The following is a 19,452-nucleotide window of genomic DNA, read 5'->3' on the forward strand; positions in this document are numbered from 1 at the left end:
CCAATGGCTGATCTTCGCACCGTGTGGTGTGTTGTAGTGGGCGGAAGAAAAATGTGAATGATACAAATTGACCAACTGATCAAAATGGCTCTCTGTAAGCCCCTACAAGCAGATTTGTTATATAAATGTATTAACATCAAATGGTCTTGGCTAATGCCAGACCTAAACTACCTACTCATGCAAATACCTGGACAACTCGAGAGCTCTGGAGAATCTCCATCCAAAACAGTTGCAAAACTGCCAAGGCCCTGCTCAGAAAACAATCTATTTATTTCTTCTGCAAGGGAGTTTCTTCAACACTATTTTAAGGCGAGTGGCTGTGGCAGACAACTCAGAGCGTTTCCTCTCACTCCATCCTCAGACTTAGACACCTTCATTGGCAACTGAAATAAGTGTCGGCAAGTATTATAAGCTCCCAAATGCCTTTATCCGAGGCAATTGGTTAGCTGGCCAAGTAAATCAGCGTGTGCTGTATCCGAAATTTGTAAAGACACAAAAACTGATTTTTGATTTAAAAAAACAAAACAGTGGTTACCAGCCAATACACCATCTGGCTCTACATCCTTCTTCCTCCCCTCTGAAACTGCTTTGTAATAGCATTAGCAATGTTTTTGCTGATAAGACTTGGTACGAAATGAGTCAACTTGACTATTTTAACGCTTTATTTCTGGGGCACCAAAATATCTACTTAATACCTCTACTGGATACAGATTGAAGCAGCAAAGCGGACTCCATCTCTATACAGGTCTTCGTCTACTTCTGTGACGCAGTATAAAATAAACTGTCTCCTCTGTGCCAAAAAGAGTTCTTTTTCAATCTCTCCATATCACCCACAGGGCAGTGCCCAGGTTGGGCCCTCATTTTCTTCATCGTAAAATCCATCGCTGTTTGTACCAGAGAGTCCTGCACTCAGTCTCGGCCAATCTTTAAGTGTTCCTAAGTTTAATAAATCCGGAGTAGGAGGCTGCACTTTCAGTCCTGGCTGTTCGGCAGTGGAACTACCACCTCACTCCCTAAGGTCCATCTCTGATCGACTTGCTTTTAGGAAAGCCTTGAAGGCATGGCTATTCGCAGTGTAGGTCCTTTTTTTGTTTGAGCTTGTATCATCAGAGATTTGCTAACCAACGCCATGATTTCTTTTAGGTTGCAGTTGTGCTCTATAAATCTAATTCAATTCCATTCACTAAGTCTGTTTGTGCCTAGCTATCATCCTCTAGAATCTTAGGTAAAGCACACTATAGTTCATGGAAACAAATGAGAACATGTCTCTAAAAGTACTTTCCACCTTCACTGCTTGTGATGATCAATCTTTGCCCCCTGCTCTGGCAGCACTTGAAATTAAGCGGGACTTTTGACGTTGGCCCTATATCTATTTTTAAGCAACTTACTCCTGCCACTCTCCGCCCCCTAAAGCGGATTTGGAATCTTTTTTTGAGCTCCGACGTCATCCTGGACCAATTCAAGCAGGCTCAGGAAATTCCTATTTAAAAAAAATACCCAATGCGAATCCAGGCTTCTGTTCTACTTCGCGCATCCTAGCTGGTTTAGAAATCTTAGAGAACTATGTAGCGAACAGCAAAGGAATTTTTGTTAACTTGTAAAACAAATCTACAACTTCCAACAAGCAGGCTGGACCCAGAACTAAGGCAGTACCGACACCACCTATGGGTTACCCATGGTGAATGCGGACAGCGATTCTTCTAGAAATATCAACAGGATCAACCACCTCCTTTCTTTTCAACCTTAGATTCTAGAGATATCAATATACCTGCCTTAGCACGAGTCCACCCATACTCAATCAGGACACTTGCCATCTGTGATTCTCTCCTCCTTCTCTTCCGTGTCTTATTCCGTCAGTTGCTTGCAGCCCTTTCACTCGGTCTGTTTCACACACAAGTGGAACTGCTGGCCATTCTCATTCATTCCTTTGACTTTAGGTTTGATACGAATGAATGGAGGCACTCGCATTGTCTGGTGGGGGTTTCCCTGCTACCATTTTTAAATCTTACCTTGCCCGGGTCAAGGAATGGATGGACGACCATCGGCTTAAACTAAATGCCACTAGCACGGAGATGATGATAGCAAGATCCAAGGGCCTTAGTATGGCGTTTAGTATTATCACCTCTATCTGGCCGGAGTAAATTAACATTTGTCTGATCTCTGTATACAAAGGGACAAATCTTTGAGCGCAGACTTGAGCCTTGCTCCTTAGGCTTTGTCAATCATTTTTACTTGTATTTTTCCAACTCCAGTGGGAGATGCGGAGCAATAGCTGGACAAGCAGATCTAGACTAAATTATTCTAGTACACTGTGCCTGGGCCGCCCAGGTATTGTGTACTAGATAATGTAGTCATGAGTTTCAAGTGGTACAAATTCTTGGAGTTTGGAAAGTTGTGGTTGCTCTACGGTTCTCTTATATAAAACCTCTTCTCAAAACTTTACAATGGCTCCTTATCCAAGGCTGGATCGATTTAAAACGTGCTTTGCATTTCTCACAAAGCTTTCCATGATAACAACCCCACTTTCTAGATCCCTTTGTAAGCGCTATACTCTACAACGCTCTAGGATCCAGAGATGCTCTCCTTCCAGAAGCACCTCATTTTAGGAAAGCCCGCAGAGGAGGCAGACTTATTTTCTAGCTCCAACTTTGTGAAACTCCCTCACTCGGTGCTTAAAGCTCTTATCCTCCCATGTTCTGTTTTATCGCATTTGAAAACTTTCCTTTTTAATAAACATTATAAGGACCTAATGTTAGGTTTTATTTTCCCATAGTGCCTAGAAGCCTTTAATGATGTTACAAGGTGTATATAAGAAACCTAATTCAGCAGACATCTGCACACCACAGATTTACTCCGTTTTGATCAAAAACAACATCCTGTAAATGGTGGTTACCTTAACCACCCAATCTTGCTCAAATAACCTGTATATTATCCGCTGAACCTTTAAACTTTCCCGGAAATGGCTGCGTGTACAGATCCCAAATTACTTACAGTTCTAGCAGTCGAAGTAACAAAGGAGCGTCAAGTAAACAACAACTTACCCCACGTTTTTTAATGGCCTTACGGAGCAATGACACCACATCTTTTCCTTCCACTCCACTGGACTTGAACCCTTTCGTCCAGTTGACCAGGATGCTCTGGAAAGAAAAACAACCTCAGGATATGCAAATCAACAAATAAAAAGCAACATCAAACTAGCTCAGTTGTTGCAAAGAACAACCAACCTTTCAGCCACATCCGGACTTTCACAAAATTATGAAATACCTGCTCCTTCCAGTAACATTGCATTAAATATGGTACTTTGATATTGCATTTACAAATGACAGAAATTACTTTATTATTGTAGAAATCAAACGACAACCTCAGACTCCGGCTTCAGGGAGCTTCCAGGTACGGTCTGTTCTTTCACTTTTACAAACAATGCAGTTGTACAAGTCTGAACACGTACACAAAACGTAGATATTTATTTATAATTTGTATGGACAGACTTCAAAGCTACTGCATAACAACGTGTTACAACCAGAACGGACTGGTACAAACTAAAGGCAGAAAAGGAGAATAGAAGAAAAGAGTTTCAAATCACATGAAGTGTGGAAACCTGAGCCATACACAAAGCTGTTGAACAGAAACGGGTACCCAGAGGGGTGCGTTGCAGACTGACATGCCCATTCAAGTGACCAATCACTGCAATAAAAACAAAGAGCGGTGATCTCACCAGCAGCAACACATTGGTGTGAACTTTGTCATGCTTCACTGTATGGTCCAGTCATATGAAGCAGCTCTCTCTCACAAGCAGGCAAAAATCCCAGCCCCATGTATACCGACAGAGGACAGTAAACCAAGCCATGTCAGATATCAGATGGTGCAAGGTGACTTCCTACCATCATGACATTTTACATGGCTATACTCATCAACTCGTTCTTTATTTATCACTTGGGCACTTCCTTTTCTTTTCTATAAATCAGAGTGTTCATAAACTCCCTCCCAAGTCCTTACTTTCCTCTTTTGACATCTCTTGTTTGCAGCTTTCATTTCTAAATTTAATCTGTCACTCCACTGCCAATTTTGCCCTTTCTTTCCTTTTCTACAATCCTCCTGCACTTAATGATACTACTTCAAGTGGATTCCTGCTGTTAATGCACAAATCTTTCCCCACTCTTTATACCTCAATCCTCCCATTGCCTAATTGGTAAAACAATGAGTGCTGGACGCAAATGTTTTGCTACAAAGCCCGCGCCCGGTGCTACGAATAAATTGGGGATACTTAACAACAACGCTTGAAAGTCTTGATTCCACCTTATGTCTCTGACCCACCACCAGACACTCCTGCCGCTTATCGCACTCTTGCAGGTTATTTTGAATTTCTCCTTTTTCCCCCTTTGTCTCGGTTTTCCTATCGCTCTTCCTCTTTCGAACCCCTTTTTGTGTTTCTCTCTCTTGCACTGGGTGAAAGGGACATAAGTGCCGGTCCCCACAAATGAATCCCAGTGGATCTCACATGCAACCAGAAGCTCAAATTAAGCACTAGCTCCTCATGAGAAAACTATGGTTTTCAGCTCACCCTTCCCATTCTGCTCCATCTCACCTGCTGATCATGTCCTCTCCTGCTCACCTCACTCTTATGTTCTAAGAACCTTGGTGTATTTTCTGAGTTTTCACCTCTACTGGGTCGTTTTCAGTTTTGGTATACTCAGAAGACATGCCCATTCATTACTTTTAACAGTACTAACTCAAATTCTAACTTGTCTTTTCTGTTGTTTATTATTGCTCTTCTTAACTTGCTATTCTTCCTGCTTCCTCTTACAGTCTTATGTGGCATACATTAATTCTTACCACACTGCTGAGCATGTTGAACTAAATACTATACAAGACTACTAGATCTCAGAGTCTTTCTTTTAAGTCTTCCCAATCCAGGACTAGGCATGTCAAAAGGTGACAAATAAGGAATAATTCAAAAGCAGGACATCAAAATAAATATTAAATTTTCAGAATGGACTCGGGGCTTCGCTTCCATCTCAGTGCAACAAGGCCCCAAAAAATAAATGCATTTGCACTCATGATATCATAATACTAGCTAGAGCTTGTACTATAATAGACGCTGCCAGGGTCTTCATCTTACTAACATCAATTCCAGACACAATAGCAAATGTGGAAGTCTTTGAGGAGGTGATACATTAAAACACAAGATGTCATAGGCCTGGTGGGAAGGTTTTCCAAGGAGCCTCTGCATTAAAGGAGCTTTCGAGGGAAGGACTAGAGAACCTCAAAGAATTAAAAAATATTGCTTTTATGTCGCAGTAAAGCATTCCCGCAGTGTTCACAAGCATCTAACTCTATCATTGAGTATCCTGGATACAAGAGGAAATGAATCCCAGTCAATATTCCCTCTAATTGTTTTCCTCTGTGGGCAGCAGTGTAAGGTCTCTGTGCATTGCAGCCATGGCTATGTGCGCCAGGAACCAGACCGCACGTGCGGGTGCAGCACCAAATATCACTCCAAACCTTTGCTTAAAAACGTGAAAAAACTGCGCATTTCCACACATTCAGCGCCACGTTAAGGGCCTGAAGGCAGGTTTGCTATTTGGATACACACGCCATGACATGAATTGGTTACACAGGCAAGTTCACTTTGGGTTTAGAAAGGCACAAGACTCCAACAGTGGTACCATTATAAGATTTTACTGCTGTAGGTGTAATGTTACTTGTGGTATTATATATCTGGATGCAGAGACAGAAAGAAGCAGCAAAACACCAGCCGGGCAGCACACTAACCAAGCAAAGATTTCAAACGTATGTGTTACCTAAAAGAAATGCAGCAAGTCCAAAAGAATGACCTGTCCACATGGCCCGCTCTGTCAAGGGGCACAGGAGCTAAATTATTGGCCACGTCGGAGAATTATTTCGAAGCAGCCCTGGCCGGCCAAATCTAAACACAATGTATCAATCACCAAATTTAAGCTCCATCATCGGACACATAACATTCAAGGGTGAACCTTACTTAACCTTCTGTAACAAAAGGAGATTGGAGTGATTCTTATTATATATGAACAGTATGTACAAGCATGCTCTGCTGCATGCCTCAGCAGGCTCAAACTGACTTTGCACAAACTCCTCATCACAGCCAACTACACCCGTAATAACAGCACTCATCTACCTCCCTTCAGGACCACGTGCCACCTTCGGTAGCACCATTGCAGATTTCTTTGCCCCCCGATCCTACGTTCCAGCACCTTCATCTTCCTTAGTGGCCTCAACTTCCACCTGGAGGACCACAAAGATCCCAGCATGACCAGCCTCCTCAAGGACCTCTCCAACTTCAGAATCACCCAGCAAGTGGAAGGTCACACATATGCTGCCCAACAGCTACTCCACGCCATCTTTACCAGCTTCAGCAAAATCATAGTAGACAAGTCCACATTGATTACCTCGTCCAACCACACTTACCTCAAATTCAGCATGCCCATCCTACACCACCTCAGAAAACCCATCACCAAATCTCCATGAAGGGACTGGAACAATATCTCAGAACCCGCCTGATCTTCTAAACTACTACACCACTGGACTCAACACAGCAACAATCTCCCCAAATCTATCTCCAACTTCAAAGCCTGAATCAATGATAGTGTAGATACACTGGCTCCTCTCAAAGCCAACAAAGCCATGAGAACCAGACTGCAAGCAAACTGATACACATAAGAGTTCAGGATCACCAAACGCAACTTCAATGGAGATGGAGACAAAGTCAGATCAACACTGACAAGAGTACCTAAAAATCCACACTCTGACAAATTAGAGCCACAAAATAGTCCGTCTTCACTGACTGCTTCGAAAACAGCACCAACAGCACCAAGGAAATATTTGCCATAGTGAAAATCTTCACATATCCGTTAGCAAGTTCCACTAGCGTAGCCCCAACTCAGGACCTCCATACACAGCAACAAAATCACCAGCATTTGCAAGAACTCTGTGCCCCAACTGGATCCTTCCACTCTTGCAGCCCTCCTGCCCATCTCTACTACCACCAAAAGGAACACCCTGACCACCTGACTTACAATGGACACTCAAGAAAACAAAACAGCTGTGAAGTTCATACATTCTGGAGCACCCGTGGGCCCCTGATTTCACCACGTCTTTATCAAAGAACTGGATCCCATCAATGCAGCCCTCACCCCGATCCTGAACAACTCAAACATAACACAGTACTTCCCCTCCTCAAGAAACTCAGCAGACTTGAAGATGCTAGCTAACAACCAGCCTATATTTCTGCTACCCAACGCAGCAAAAATCATATCATGGAAAAGATGATAAACAAATGCCTAGCCACCCACCTAATTGACAAGCACCTCCTCGACACCGCTAAAACCGGATCCAGGCCCAACCAAAGTACAGAGACCACCTTCATCATCATCCCCATGGATAACATCTGGATGTTCATGGACTGATGTAACACTGCAGCCCTTGTTCTACTAGATCATTCTGCAGCCTTTGACACCTTCTCCCAAACTTTTCCAATGACTGCACAAAGCTGGCATCCAAGGTCTTGCACTTCACTGTATTTGCTTATTCCTGATAGGCCGCACCCACTCGGTCAGCCTGGCCCCCCTTCATCTTGGACGCTGTCAATCCCATCCACAGTATCCTCACTCTGCTTAACAACTACATGACCAACTCACCTGCATCATCTAATCCCATTGAGTCAACAGCATATCCTTTGTTGATGGGACTCATTTCATATTCTCCTTTACTCTTCTGATAAGAAGACAAACACCCAGACAAATTTCTCTGCCTCTATAACTCAAGTCACCAGATGAATGAAAACCCACTGCCTCAAGCTCAACAGACAGGAGTAGTAATCTTTGGCAAAGACACCTCGATCTGAGATTCCAACTTCTGTCCTGCTAAACTCGAATCAACACCCTTCCAAGCAGTTCACACAAAGAACCTCTGAATACCACTCGACAACCAACTCACCATATCTAACCAAGTGAATACAATATCTGCCTCCTACTTCCTGCTTCCACATACTCGAGATGCTCAAAATTATCTTCAAATAGCTCCCCATCAGCACCAGCAGAACCATAACCCAAGTTCTCATCACCAACAAGCTCAACTACAGCCATGTACTCTACAGTGGAATCAACCCTCAAATGACCAGAAGACTCCAGACCATACCTAACTCAGTGGCCAGAATCGCTCTTAACCTTCCACCCCGGACACACGTCATCACACACCTCAACGAGCTCCACTGGCACCCAATTTCCAAACAAGCACTCTTCAAAATACTCACGCACACATACAAAGTCTTACAAAACATTGGCCCCAGGTACCTCACAACTGCATAAACTGACCAGAAACCTCAGCTCAGCTGAACATCTGCTTGTAAACACCACTCATATATGCAGAACCAGATTTAGTGGTCGTGCATTCTCCTACCTCCCTCGTAAAGCCTGGATTACCTGCCTCTGCATTTCAGAGCCTCCTCCTCACTTCTAGAACTCTGCAAGAAACTAAAGCTCTGACTCTTGACCTAACCCCAACCATGGCTCAGCTCATACAGCTCCTGCTTCAGTGCCAAGGCACCCTCCCAGGTGAGCTGTGTGCTATACAAATACACATAACATAACTGACACTTTCAGAGCCTTTTGATGCCATGACACTGTGAAGCAAACCAGGAAAGCGGCCATGGGAGCTACAGGTGATGTTCCTACCCCTACCTCCCTCAAGAATTGATCAAATGGTAATTGAGTGCATGGACGGATGTAGTAGTTAGACATTTTAAGGTTGAGGCCTCTAACAGTAGTAATGACAATCACATAAAATGCTAATAAATACCACTAGTCTAGTGCAGACATTATACATTTGGGCAGCAGTTTGTACCCGTTTCAATAATATTGACCATATTCCAAGAATTGCCACCACTGTTCATGATAAGATTGGCCCATTTCAGCTGCAATATGCATCAAAAGAACACCAAAAGGCCACAGTATGCACTGAATATGAACATTGATTCAAGTACATGGTAATTTCTTATGGGTTCATTTGGATTATAAAGGCGCCCCACAGTGGATTTAAGTGTATCAGGTGGTTTCCTGTTCCTCTTCCAATATATCTTGAAAAATAGTCACGACCCAAATATGCATAACTCAGAGGCACATACTCATGCAGCAATGGCATTTTTATTTACACTGGGTTTTATTTAGTGGGAACTTGACCCGAAGGTATCAGAGCTGAGCACCAGTTGCGTTACAGACGGACATATTCATTTATTATTAGGCACAAATTTATAAAAGTATTCCTGTTAATCACAGCACCCGTTATGCACGGCAATTAACAAATATTTTCACATATGCCCATAATCAGCCCGCAGCCTCTCTATTGAGCGAAGACATGCATCAAGTCCAAAAGCACTATGTGTGCTTTACACGTCGTGCTTTGGGACTGGCTGCATTTCTTTTCTTAACAGAGCACGGCTGCAGGCTGATTGTTGGACTTAGTGAAAGGATTCCTGTTAATTGAAGCACCATCATCCGCTACACTTAACTTAAATATTTTCACAATGGGCCACAATCAGCCCTCAGCCGCGCTCGATTTAGAAAAGAAATGCATCAAGTTAAAAAACACAACGTGTGCTTTACACGTCGTGCTTTGGGACTTGCTGCATTTCTTTTCTTAATAGAGCGCGACTGCGGGATGATTGTGGCCCATTGTGAAAATATTTAAGTTAAGTGCAGCACGACGGTACTTTAATTAACAGGAACCCTGTCACAAAGGTCCACAAAAACCAGCCCGCAGCCGGGGTCCATTAAAAATGCAGCAACTGCAGGAGCAACTTGCGAGTGAACGCGTGCCCAGGCTTCATGCAACCAGGAAGTTGCAGTTTTTCCACCGCTCGCGTTTTAAAAGCGGCAGCGCAAAAGTGTGCGCGATCGAAACAGGAGACTGTGCGCTCGGGGCCCAAAAGTGCACGGGCGAACACCTTACAGGGAACACTGATCCCAGTCATTCAGAATACAAACAAAATACACGTTCCATTAAAAGGCATCTCATTGAAGCTTAAATGTTCCACAGCGAAAATTGCATAACAATAGCCATGGCTGTAGGGCATTTGTTTTGAGTTACATGTGGTTTGCAGTAGTCTGCATGACTCTCCATGAGAGTGTGTACATCACATCAAGCAGTCTTGTGATATATAGGCAGGAGACTAGTTTGAGCAGAAGAATTCTCTCAATAAGACGTTTTCTGCATGAATGAACATCCTGGATGCAAAAAGTTATGCAAGATTGTGTAATTGAAAATCTTGTGGATTTCATGTAACGTAAAATTTGGAATTTAAGCAAATGTGAACGGCAAATTAACAGTTTCTTCAGGCCTGGTGAAAATGGCGCCTGCCGTAGCTGCCCTCTACTCTTTTTTGGTTTTGGCTAGGCAGCACATGCACGCGGTCTCTTCGAGACATGCTGCATCTACAAAAGATGGGCTTCAAGCACTGCCCATCTTTTTCATTGGTTCCTCTTACTGTCCTTTGTAAATGCCAGCTTTTGTTTTGGTGAATACACTTAGGAGTTCACCCTTTTGGACTTTAGTATCCTCCCATGAGGACAGTTCCTATTAAATGTGCTCTTGCTCTTTAGGTTATTTTGGATACTTTGAGAGCACTACTATTTGTCAGCCTTCTTCTGGTTGTGTTATGTGTTCTAAGTTTACTTCGTGTTTGAAGCCCCTTCATTTGTTTCAGCTTTGTTCGTTACTTAATATCCCTGTGCCGTCACCCTCCACGCCATCACCCCTCCCACAACACTGCTTGCCCAACCCCCACCACCCATCCGAGGTAAATTCTGCACCGCTAGTTCCATAGTGTTTTGAGCGGTTACTTGCGTGCCTTTAGCTTGTCTTTGAATTAGTCCCAAGACACCCGATCCTGTAAGCGTTCAACAAGGGAATTCAACCATTGCTGTAGCACTGATTGGCATCTTTAATTTTATTTTCCTTCCGTATTTTGGTTTAGATTTGCCAAATTCTTAATTTTATTTGTGACAGGGAGAGCCAACACAGACTCAAACCCAGTTCCCCAGTCCCAAAGTAGACAGCCCTGTATGTTACGGCACACCCTCTCAAACTGCTATACATGGCGATGCATGAGGTTACCCTCAAGACATATTACATACAAAGATCCCACCCCAGTGAACTCTGGAATGGGTTGTACATGTCAACGCTCCTAGGTGCAGCACCCTATAACAATACTGCATGCCGCACCCGCACCAGGGCAATAAACAACCCGACTTTCATGGGCCCATCGGCATCCCTGCATCTCGCTCTTCCAAACAAAATCCTCCATGAGAGACACAAACTTTGAAGGAAGCTTCAGTAATGTGCTATTATTTCAATCTTAGTTGTACAATATGGAAGTCGGTAGGTTTTTCTTGATGGTCTGACTATACAGTGTCTGTGTCAAGATTATTTTGTTCAAGGTAGCTTACTGACATGCTCTTGGCCAAGATGTCGATCAGGCGCTCCTGTTACAAGTTCCTTCTCTATGTCGATAGCTCACAATGCTGTCTCTGAAGTGCACATCCACATGTATGGCCAAGAAGCTCTTTTCTTGAAAGGGGGCCAGACCAAGGACCTCTTCAGGCTCAAGATGGCAGCTGTGAGTGAGGTTGGAACAGGGGACTGCTGTTTAGTCTCTTAAGCTTAGGCCGCAGGTGTAGGTGCTTAAATTGTCATCATGGATGTGGATCTCCTCGGATGTGAAACTAAAAGCCCATTCAAACTTGAAAGATCATGCAAGATACTCGCCTCGACTGCTGTGATACATGTAGTGTTGAGCAATGCCTGCTGTTGGCGCTATTAAGGTGGGCACGACAATAACCAAGGTTGCGCATTGTGTATAATGTGGCAGACAAGGAAGAGCACCAAGGCAGCTGGAGTTCTAGGGCTGTCCGAGATTGCCTTTGTTCCAAACACAGGCAGCAGAGTTTCTTCTTTGCATCGTATCCCCCTTGGTTCATGTCCTAAGCCTCACTCAAGCAATCAATCAATCAGGTAATTATAAGCACACTACTCACCCGTTAGGGTCTCAAGACACTGGGGGGGGAGGGGGGGGGGGTGTACGCCGCTCAGTTAAACCGAAAAGCCAGGTCTTGAGGGAGGGGGCATGTCTGAAGTCTGCCGGTAGCTCGTTCCAGGTCTTGGCTGCAATGTGAGAGACCTATCTTCTGCCTGCTCTGGCTCTATGGATGCGCGGCATTTCAGCCAGTGCGAGGTTGGATGATTGCAGGTTTCTTTTGGGTATGAGGAAGTTTATTCTGTCGTTGAGGTATTTGGGTCCGAAATTGTGTAGGCATTTGTAGGCGTGGGTGAGGATTTTGTAGGTGACTTCTCCACGGGGAGCCAGTGAAGTCTCCGCAGCTGTTGGCTGGTGTGTTTGTGCTGGGGGAATGCCGAGGAAGAGTCTGGGCGCGGTGTTCTGTATAGTTTGGAGATTCCGCAGTAAGGACTTGTTGATGTCAGCGTAGAGTGCATTGCCATATTCCAGTCTGCTGGTGATGAGTGCGTGGGTGACGGTCTTCCTCGACTCGCACTCCCGCCACCCCTCTTCCCTCGACTGCCCACGGCCTCATGCACAGAACAGGATGGCTTTTATGTTGGCAGCGTCTGGTTTTCTTATGGATAAATTATGATTCTGAGCAGTCACTCAGTCCTGACCCTTGCCTTTCTTCAAAAAATGTTTCTGTAATTGTGTGTTTGTTTCCAGTTATTTGCTAGGAGATGTACAGGAGCTGCGTGCAAACTTGGTTTAGGGACATGCAGTACTTAGTGGCCACTTTCATTTACACACATCATCCAACAGTCACCCGAGTGCCAGAGAAGGAGCAAAGCGTGACATTTTAAAAGAACACAGAGGAGTCCTAACTCATGAAAACTGCAGAAACATAGGGGTTAATCTGATATTCCTTCGAATTAGTTCGGTCTGCATTTACATCTTGCTATTTGCCCTCCGCGCTGCTGCTCCACGGCACAAACAGGCTAATATTCCTTACGGCGTTTTAAAGCCATGAATCTCAGGTTTGGAAGCAGAGCCGGCCTGAGGAATGGGGCCCTCGGGAGCCTGGATCTGCCGCAGATGTCACCACTGCTGCTACAACACACCGGGATCCGCACCTACAGGGTGCATCCTTTTATTGGTCGAATACAGGCAGCCGACTGGACAGTGCAGTTCAGTGGAGTGTAAAAATGCCAGTGCTGGCTTTCTGTGAAGAGTTTCTGGGTATAAAAGAATGCCGGGAAACAAAGTTCATTTTTTTATTTAGGGCGCATTAGGATTTAAAGCACTTTAGCATTTTCTTTCAAAGTCCAGGCTTGCACAAGCTAAAGTCGATCGCTGTTCGACACCCTCTTTTAAATAGTATTGTTTGCAAGCATTACTTTTCTAGAGATGTACTTTCACGTTATTTCCAGCACTCATTCCGCGTACTTCAATATACAATAGTTATAAAGGTATGATAATATTGTGCATACACTACATTGAAAGCAGTAACATGTTACACGTTTGCGGGGTGTTTATTTAATGTAGAATTATACAAACCCGATAATTGATACCATTTGGGAAGGGGGCTTTCAGAGTAGCTCAAGCGGGGTATCCGTTACTGCTGTCTGTACCTCCTGTGCATAGCCCATGTTTACTTGTTGCCTCTCAACTTTGAGAGGCTCTAGGGCAGAGGTCTTCAAACTGGGGGGCCTCAAGTGATGGGGGGGGGGGGCAAAAGAAACATAATGCTTTGTTTTAGCCCAACAAAATGAGGTGCAGTAAGCTCGTGTGTAATGGGCCATCATTAACATCCTTTGTCATTTAAATCCTGGCTGGGAGAAGGCGTCAAGAGGGAAGGGACTCCAAATTTTCTCCGAAACCCCCACTACCATTTCGAATAATCACACTGTGGATACTATTACACATTAGTAAGGCCTCCCTGGCTCCCTCACCAGAATCGCATGTTTGGAAATCCTGTATTTGTTTGCATTTCTAAAACAGTGACAGAATTTAGCTGCAATGTTTAAATAAGTCTAGAAATAGTTCAACATTGCCAGCAAAATAGAATAATTGTGAAAAATGTTGAGGGGGGGCCCGGTGATTTTTTTTTCTACACTGGGAGGGCGCGGAATTAAAACATTTGAAGACCACTGCTCTAGGGGGTATATTTGCTTCTCTAAGCCAGTGCACGATTGAACATTTATTTGCAGTGGGGACCAGAGTCTGCCTCAGTCTGTGACAACTTTAAGCATTTCAAAGGCCCTTGACCTTGCAGCACAGTGTTCTGCACAGTGTTCTGCACGGTATTATTGGTCTCTTGAAGGGGTGCTGGTCACCTGTAACGCCCTGAACGTCTCAGGATCGTTTAACAGACACGATAATGAGAACGCAACCACTTGTGAAGGTTTAGTTATTTTAATGAAGGCAAAAATAATACAAGGAATAAACAAAGGTTATAGTCACTGGAATCCTCCAGGCTAAGTACGTTACCAGCCCACAGCACGGATGGTCCTAACCGTCCTCTGCATATACGCCGATCCCGGCGTATGCCAACAGAGGGCAGAAATGAAATGGCCGACAATGCCAATCGGTAGGCTGTGAGGGGCACGAAGAGTGTTGGGGAGAATCGAGGAGTCAGGGAAACACCCAGCCGGGGTCTCTACCTGAAGGGAGCAGCCGCTCAACCTCTTCCTCAGACTGCACCGGGACGCGGAGTCACCTCCTGGTGATGCGTCACCGATACCCCAATCACAAGCAAAGAAGACTGAACCGAGAGCAGCCGCTCGATCGATCCTGTGGACTTCCGAGTCTGTAACGCGGCAAACACCTCCTGGTGTGAGTTACAGCTGGCAGTCCCTGTCTCTCTGGTCGGGCTGGGAGTTACGACTCCAACCAGCAAAAGCGCCACTGCGCTTTGACTCAGCCGAGTCAAAAAGCGAAGCTCAATGGTTATCCGGTAGAGCTTCCGGGTCCTTCACAGGTGACGATGGGGCAAGACACGGCCCAGGGAGTAACGACTCGACCTACCTCCGTTCTTGCCTTACTGGAGCACCACTCCGGAACACTGTTCTTCACTAAGCAGGTACGTCGGTTGTAAACACAATATCCGACAGCGTTGTACCTCCCGGTTCCTCCTATAGGGCGTTGTTTTCCTTGAGTTATGTAACAGCTCTCCTGTTTTACATAAGGGCGTGTTTTCCTTGAGTTATGTAACAGCTCTCCTGTTTACAGAACCTCTCAACCGCTAAGCATCCTGGGAGATGTAGTCCGTTTTCGCTGGTTACCGTTTTCCTCCCCTCGCATGACAGGAATTCTTGACATCACCACTGCACACGCAGCTACTGTTCACTTTCTAGTTTTCATTCTTTTTTCCTGTCCTATACTTGACCACTCACTCCCTCCCTTATTGAAAATGTAAATGAGTGTATGCCTGGAGGGTCTTGGGTAAGCTGCTGCGAACGGGTGACTAGTGAAACAGTTGCATGAACAAATGAGCATGCTGGTGATTGCATTAGTGAGGGGCATGGTTCACAGGGGTGTGAGTACATACACGGTAGCCGATTTGTGTTAATGGAGCAACAGCACATATTTTTTCTGTCAAACTTCTGTTTATTGAAAAGCAAAAAAAGAAGAAACAAACTGGTTGTCTTCATACAGCCAGGCTTTTAGCCTCCAAGAATCTCCTGCAGCTCCCCCAAGCTAAAGAAAACACAGTGTCTAACAAAGCAGGAGTCACAATAATAAAATCGCTTGTCCTAAGCCAATTTTGCATCTCTAGAACTTACATACAACTTTAACATCTCCCCTCCTTTGTGGTGGAAAAGCCCCAACTGTCCTCTCATCGATCTTATGCGGATATCCGTAACGTGGAGTCGTCTCATCATTCTTGACCTTTGGGGGCACCCCCTCCTCCCCACTAGTAGGTGTTGTTGAAGATTCCTCCCTCTGTGCACCTAAAACTGGAACAAGTGGAGAGTCCTCACTGTGGGAGGGCAAACCGCCAGTGGCAGATCTTTTCTGAGGTAGGACACTAAGGGACCCTATTTATACTGGGCCGCCCTGTAGTATAGCCCAAAATCTGGGAGTGCTGCTCCCCCTTCGGCCCTTGGACGCCTTAATACGTGGAAGGGCAATCAGGCTCTTCCGTTTTGACAAATATAGCGTAGGATCATGGAGCGGACCCCAGGTAAAAATTCTGTCTAGGTTGATCAGCCGCGCTTGGAATAGGTATAATAGCTTGGTGGGGACGGTCATTTTTATTGAGTGTATTCGACCCAACCAGGAAATGAACAGTGGCTTCCAGCGTTTAAGATCCTGTTGCACTTGTGTGAATAGGGGTGGGAAGTTCGCCTTAAAAAAAAAACCTCTAGTCTGGGAGTGATCTGGATCCCTAGATAGAACAGCTTCTGTTTGGCCCATGTGAACGGAGTCTCCCCCTGCACCAGTAACTTTTCTCTGTCCTATAGCGTGAAGTCTAAGATGGATGACTTTGCCAAGTTAACTCGAAAGCCCGCAAAGACTTCAAAGCTCTTCAGCTCCTCCTGTAGTGCTCATAATGAGGTTCTGGGGATAGTGAGTCAGCAGGACAGCGTCCCCAAAAAGCAAAACCTTGTGTTCATCCCCCCCCAAATCTAATACCCTGGATGTCTGGGGATGTCCGAAGCTGATACTTATTGCAAACAATAAGGGGGATAGGTCGTGGTACCCGACAGGGATGCCAGCTAACTTGAAGGGACTTGAGCTCGCTCCGTTAACCTGTACTTTCGAGCGTGGGCAAGCATAATTAGCTCTGATCATTTTAATAAATGCGTCGCCAAAGCTCTTCAGAGTGAGGAAGAGAAATTGCCAATCCACCCTGTTGAAGGCATTTTTCTGCGTCCAATCCCACCAGTAATGCTGGGACCCTGACCTTGGACACCTTTTCCATAAGGTGCAGTGTCCTGCAAATATCATCATGCGTTTGTCTCCCTTTTATGAACCCCGATTCATCAGAGTGGATAATATCTGGCATAAGGTGCTCTAATCGGGATGCCAATACAGCCGAATAAAGTTTAGCATCCAAGTTCAAGAGGGCAAATCGGCCTATACGAGGCACACTGCTGAGAATCTTTCCCTGGCTTAGGTATTACTGTAATCAGAGCCTCTGCCATAGAGGGAGACACCTTTTGCCCTGTCGCTATTTCATTGAAAAGCTCAGGCAGGTGGAAGATCGGTTCCGGCGCGTAGGTCTTATAAAAATGCGCCATTAGGCCATCCGTCCCAGGTGATTTCTGGGGCTTTAGTGCTGAAATTGCTTGTCCCACTTCCTCCTCGGAAATCGGAGGGTCTAGCTGATCCGTCCACGCTGGGAGCGTAAGCATGTCCAGGTAATTCATCTGAGCTGTGAGATCGGGGGGGGAGTTGCTCTGTAAAGCTCTTGGTAAAAGTCACCAAAAATGTCGGCCTTGCTCGTATCGTCATGTTCTATCTCCCCTCCCTCCTTACTTATACCCCCGACGTACTCCTGTTCCCTTTTTTCCTCGCAACTGTCACGCCAGGTATGAGCCCACCTTATTTCCCTATGCATATGCGCTATGGCGCATTCTCAAAGTGAATTCCGTTCTATTGGTATAGATGGTGCTGAGCTTCCCTTTTAGGGCACTTATCAGGCGCTTCAAACTCCGCGTGGGATTCTTTTTAAAGTCGCATTCCGTGCTACTCAACGCGGCCTCGAGCTCCATCCTTTGCTTCAGTTTATATAGCGCAGAGACCAATGAGATACACTTGCCTCGCACCAAAGCTTTGAAGCCGTCCCAGTTGTTAAAGTATGTCGTGACAGTCTGGTTGTTCAACTGAAAAAAATTATTGATTGCAACCGTCAGCTCATCCCCTAACACCCCGCCCGGGTCAAAGAAACTGGAAAATACCTTCTAGTTGGGCCCTGCACCTTCCCCCCCATTACAGACTTACAGTGACCGGGCTATGGTCTGACGGTGATATAGGGAGAATCTTAGCATCCTGGAGTATACCCTGCATCCCCTGTGAAACAAAAACATAGTCCAGTCTAGAATAAGTCTGGAGAACATGTGAAAAATAAGTAAAATCTTTCTGGGTGGAGAGATCCCCAGGCATCCAAAAGACCCAGATCGTGGAATGTATGTTTCAGTGTTTTAGGGAAACTCCCTCCTGTGGATCTGTGAGGGTGGGTACTATCCGACGAGTGCCAGTTCAGATTAAAAGCCCCCATTAGAATTATCTAATCCAAATGGATAAGTCCAACGGTATCTCACACGTTAAGCCCTCAGTTTTTCTGCGAGATCCCGAAATGAGTGCCTGCGTTGTAGGGTCGCCTGTGCCAGGTCCTGGAACAATGAGCATGCGAAACCCTGAAAGGAGATTGAATCTTTTTGCCTTGACTCCTGTAGTATCGCTTCCTTAACCTTAAATGAAATGGAGCTTAACTAGTATGACCCGAGTAAGTCTTCTCTCTTCAGATGCCGCCGGCCCAACCCTGTGAGCTCTTTCTATTTTTATCTTCATTTGTTTTGGCCAGAGGATCTCTACAAATAGCTCCTATACAAAAGCCTCAAGGTCTGGCCCTTTTGCTCTCTCCTCCAGGTCTCTGATGCGAATATTGTCTCTCCTGGATCTGTTTTCAAGTCCTCGTTCTTTAACAGGGTCACCTGAAGCAGAGTATGTAGGATCTGCACTTTGTTGTGAGTGTCCATCACTCTTTGGTCGAGTTATTGAGTTTGGGCCTCTGTCTCAACCAGTCATAACCCTATGGAGTCCACATCTTGTTGAAGTGAGGTCATCCTCTCCGACAAGTTCTGCCTTCAGTTGATCCATGGAGGCCTGGAGATCACCTTTTAATTCTGTGTGTAGCTCTGTCCTGAAGTCCTTCAAGGACGCCAACAGATCTTCCTTAGTCAGCAACCTGCTGGATTCGGCCCTCCCTTGCTCTGGAGCTTGTTTCTTCTCTGTGGGTGTGAAGTAGTTTGATACCTTGGCTGTGGACTTTTTGGGTGGTATAGATGCGGTCTCCACCGTCTACAAGGGATTCCCTGACACCTCTGCTCATTGGGTTGCCCAGACCAAGTTTCCATGCCTTGACCTGCTTCCTTGTTAACTTCCTGTGTAAGCCTTTGGGACTGCTCACCAGTGTGAGAGTTGTAGCTCCTTGTGGTAAATGACTCTTGGGGTCAGGCATGACATTTTGCCACGGGTTTACCATGCGCCTGGACCACATGTCCTTTCCCCTATGTGTTCTCAGGGAGTCCAAGCGTGCTCCCACCACTTTCTCAGGCACCTCAAGTGGAAACTCCTTGGTGGAGCACTTCGTCCGCCATTTTGGGCTCAGGCGGGACGGGGAGGGTGGAAGCTGACCACCTTCGGTGCAACCTTGCTTCTCTTGTAGCACCTCACTTTATTTGGCGATTATAGGC

The 19,452-nt window shown here is 45.4% G+C and overlaps 1 protein-coding gene across 2 annotated transcripts in view; it reads right to left on the reverse strand.

Moving 5' to 3' along the window:
- The window catches only part of HK2 (hexokinase 2), a 148,383-nt gene that overhangs the window by 62,817 nt on the left and 66,114 nt on the right, over nt 1-19,452 (reverse strand). For both annotated transcript variants that reach the window (XM_085633421.1, XM_085633422.1), the window contains exon 5: nt 3,042-3,137. In XM_085633421.1, the coding sequence (XP_085489547.1) occupies nt 3,042-3,137 (96 nt within the window). The remainder of the gene's footprint in view (nt 1-3,041; nt 3,138-19,452) is intronic.

This window comes from Triturus cristatus, chromosome 11 (assembly GCF_964204655.1).
Source record: "Triturus cristatus chromosome 11, aTriCri1.1, whole genome shotgun sequence".
NCBI lineage: Eukaryota > Metazoa > Chordata > Amphibia > Caudata > Salamandridae > Triturus > Triturus cristatus.